The 4,002-nt window shown below is 36.4% G+C and overlaps 1 protein-coding gene across 1 annotated transcript in view; it reads left to right on the forward strand.

The window, feature by feature from the left end:
* LOC105999758 (chromosome unknown open reading frame, human C4orf29) overlaps window positions 1-2,702 on the forward strand; it is a 36,348-nt gene extending 33,646 nt beyond the window's left edge. The window contains exons 11-12 of the mRNA XM_013034872.1: window positions 663-847; window positions 2,434-2,702. Coding sequence (XP_012890326.1) covers window positions 663-847; window positions 2,434-2,485 — 237 coding nt within the window. The 3' untranslated portion in view covers window positions 2,486-2,702. The remainder of the gene's footprint in view (window positions 1-662; window positions 848-2,433) is intronic.
* Window positions 2,703-4,002: the final 1,300 nt, after the last annotated feature.

Consider the following 4,002-nt stretch of genomic DNA (forward strand, 5'->3'; position numbering starts at 1 on the left):
TGAGTTGCTAGGAAGGATTATAGACTTGAGCTACTAACACCTGCTTTATAGTTGATCTTTACTTTGATCAAAAGGGTTTTAGAAACCAGGTACCAGTGGCTCATGCCTGTAATTCTAGCTACTCAAGAGGCTGAGATCTGAGATCGCAGTTGGAAACCAGCCTGGGTAAGAAAGTCCATGAGACTTATCTCCAGTTAACCACCAGAAAAACAGAAGTGGCGCTGTGGTTCAAAGTGATAGAGCATGAGCATTGAGTGAAAAAGCTTAGGGACAGAGCCCAGGCCTTGAGTTCAAGCTGTATGACTGACACACATTAGTTTTAGGGCTAGGCATCAGTGGCTCAAGCCAGGAATCTTAGCTACTCCGAGTCTGAGATCTGAGAATCAAGATTTCAAGCCAGATTAGGGTAAGAAAGTCCATGAACCTCTTATCTCTAATTAACTACCAAAAACCAGAAGTGGATCTGTGGCTCAAGTGGTAGTGTGCTAGCACTGAGCCAGAAAGTTCAGGAACAGAGCCCAGGCCCCAAGTTAAGCTCCAGGACCAGCTCCAAAGAGTTTTAGTTTAACAGCTGTTTCACTTACTCTGTCTTGTGTGGCTTTGTTGTTTTGTTGATGCTAAAATGACTTATGAGTTAGCACAATAATCCTAGAGCTTTTTAATGTGTCAAAAATCTTTACTTAGTTCCAGTTGACCCAAGCCTCATTATTGTGGTTCAAGCCAAAGAAGATGCCTATATTCCACGAACAGGAGTTCGAAGTCTACAAGAAATTTGGCCTGGTTGTGAAATCCGATATCTAGAAGGGGGTCATATTAGTGCATATCTTTTTAAACAAGGACTCTTCAGGTAAATTGAGATAGCTATTTATTTGTTTGGGGGCTATTTTTCACTTCAACAAATACAAAACAGTATTTTTAGTGTATGTTTTAGTCCTTTTTCCTTTTTTCCTCTCATAAATGTCACATTGAGGTATTTTCTCTTTTACTATCCCATCTGTTTTTTTTTCTTCCAGAGTACTAGGGATATAAGATATCCTCTTTAAATAAGGCTAGGTACTTTAGGGTATCAGAAGGATTGTTATGATTTGTAAGATCTGTGACAAGGTTTTTGTTTTTTTCGTTTTTTTTTTTTGGTCAGTTGTGGGGCTTGAACTCTGGGTCTGGGCACTGTCCCTCAGCTCTTCAGCTCAAGGCAAGCACTCTACCATTTGAGCCACAGCACCACTTCTGTTTTTCTGGTGGCTCATTGGAGATAAGAGTCATGGACTTTTCTGCCTGGGCTGGCTTTGAACTGCGATCCTCAGATCTCAACCTCCTGAGTAGCTAGGATTACAGGTGTGAGCCACGGTTGTGGTCTGGTGCTTAAGAGTTTTTCCACCCACATGAATAATTCTCTCAGAATGACTTTGGGATTTGTAAAATAACCTAGCAATGCTTTGTTACTAGCAAGTGAATATTAACTGTTAATGACTTTGGACTTATCAATCTTTTACAATTCTGGTATCCCTTGTCATTTTTACTTCTATCCAAGTTTGAACAGAAATAGTACCATTGGGCCAGGCGCTGATGGCTCACGCCTATAATCCTAGCTTCTCAGGAGGCTGAGATCTGGGATTGCAGTTCAAAGCCAGCCTAGGCAAGAAAGTCTGTGAGACTCTTAGCTCCAATTAACCACTCAAAAACTGCAAGTAGAGCTGTGGCTCAAAGTGGTACAGCAATAGCCTTGAGCAAAAAAACTCAGGGACAGCGCTCAGGTCCTGAGTTCAAGCCCCACAACCAATAACAACAACAACAAAACCAGCACAAAACAGAAGACTAGTGTGGCCCCTGTACTTGCTCCATTGAAGGGAGGGAGGGAAGGAGAGACTTGTGAAAAGTGGCATTTTGACAGTTTCTCCTTTTCCATATTTTTTTGTTTTCTGACTACTGTAATGAAATTGCTTGTTCTTGTATTAGAAGAAATAAACTTTAAAACATGTTTTATGGAGCAATAGAACAATGTTCCTATTCCTCTTCAATTATTAAGATTCCTAGTGAAGTTAATGTAGGAAACAAAGACTTGATTTAAGTTTGGTTGCCAGTAACATATTCTTGGTAATCAAAAAACGTGTTATACCCTGTCAAATAAATTTCAGATTCTGAAAAGTTATGTAATTGATTTTCAACAATGATAAAAATATTACATATATTTATATATAAAGTCACAAAAAAGTGCTTCATAAAAAGATGCTCCTGGAGCTATTATCTCTTGGAACTGCCAGTAGTGTGGTAAAGTTACCTGAGTCCATACACCACTCAGGTACTTGACGCTTTTATAGCTGTTTATAGAGAGGAGCACAGATTGTAGACCATAGATAATTTTAGAAATACAGTGGAAATACTGTTGGCCCAACTATGTTTTCTAATTATCTGGGTTTTGTTTTTTCATTTTAGACAAGCCATCTATGACGCATTTGAACGCTTCCTCCATAAGTATGCTAACTAACTGGATCATTCTATTGTAAAACAGTACAGCCATCAAGGTTTCTTACAAAAGGAGTTTTTCATCCAGTGATGATAAGAACATGCAGATAGTACTAATAATATAACAAGTTAGTATGGAATTCAGTGTTACAGATCAGTCTATTATAAACTTTAAATATATTTCGGTAATTTAAAAGAATATTTCAATTACATGTTAAAATATTTTGTTATTTTGAGAATCCCATGTATTCTTTTCTCTTGTTACTGTTTATGAAAACTTAAATTTTTAATTATGAACAATTTATGAAAAATAAATTTATTCATAGGAACAACATTGATTTGTAAAGGAATTGCTAAAACAAGTAAGACTGTAATATGCAGCCTGTACTGTGACATTTTGCTATTCACTTGATTTGAGAACTGTGTTTCCTTTCTGGGCATATGGCAAGTTTATAATCTAGGGTTTGGGGGCGGATTTTTAGCTTTAGTTTTTCCATAGAAATTTTTATGGTATGCAAAATTTGAAGTCATAAAAACTAATTTTTTTAGATAATTGCTTTTACTAATAAAAATGAATGCTGAAATACATATAAGATTACTTAGAATGGGCTAGACTTCACATTTTTATTAGAGACTGGTTTAGAGAGAAACTAGGAAGCTAAGGATTTAGCTCATTAGAGTGCTTACCTAGCTGTCTGAAGTTAGCATTGTCCAAAGAGAGAGAGAGAAAAGCCAAACATTTCCTCAAGTTTTGGGGCTGGGAAGGTGGCTCAGTGGTAGAGTGCTTGCCTTGCATGCATGAGGCCCTGGGTTCGATTCCTCAGCACCACATAAACAGAAAAAGCCAGAAGTGGCACTGTGGCTCAAGTGGTAGAATGCTAGCCTTGAGCTGAAGAGCTGAAGGACCATGCCCAGGCCCAGGCCCAGAGTTCAAGCTCCATAACCTACAAAAAAAAAGTTTCAAGTTTTGAAAGATGGAAATAATGATCTTTATATTAATTGATGGATTCTGTGTTTAAATTTTTTTGTACATTTTTTCTTCTATTTTTCTAAACATCTGATTTTAGTTCAAATACTTCACAACTTTAGCTTGTTAAAATAAGAGTTTAATAGCTATAAAGGAAATTGATTTCTCCCATATAAACTTTAGAGACTTAAAAAGTTTTATATGTGAACTACTCATTCTTAAATGTGATATTATTATATGACTAGATTTGGTGCTTTATGTTAAACTTCTTTAACTGAAAGCTAAAATGCTAAAGAAAGAAGAAAATATTTTGGAGTATCATGTGGTTTGGAGTAAGTGTATTTGAATTTTGTTTGAAATCTGTGTTGTCCATGAATTGTGTAAAAGTAGTCTAGTAAGGCTATGTGATTATGTGCCTTTACAGCCTTTTTAAAGATTTTATCATAACTATCAAAAATTAATAGGAACTTATTAATGGCAGACAAACTAGTAACTTCTTTGGAACTGCTTTTACATAACAAGGTACAGCTATTAGAAACTATACCTTATATGTGTGTGTCTGTGTGTGTGTG

This window comes from Dipodomys ordii, unplaced genomic scaffold (assembly GCF_000151885.1).
Source record: "Dipodomys ordii isolate 6190 unplaced genomic scaffold, Dord_2.0 Scaffold198, whole genome shotgun sequence".
NCBI lineage: Eukaryota > Metazoa > Chordata > Mammalia > Rodentia > Heteromyidae > Dipodomys > Dipodomys ordii.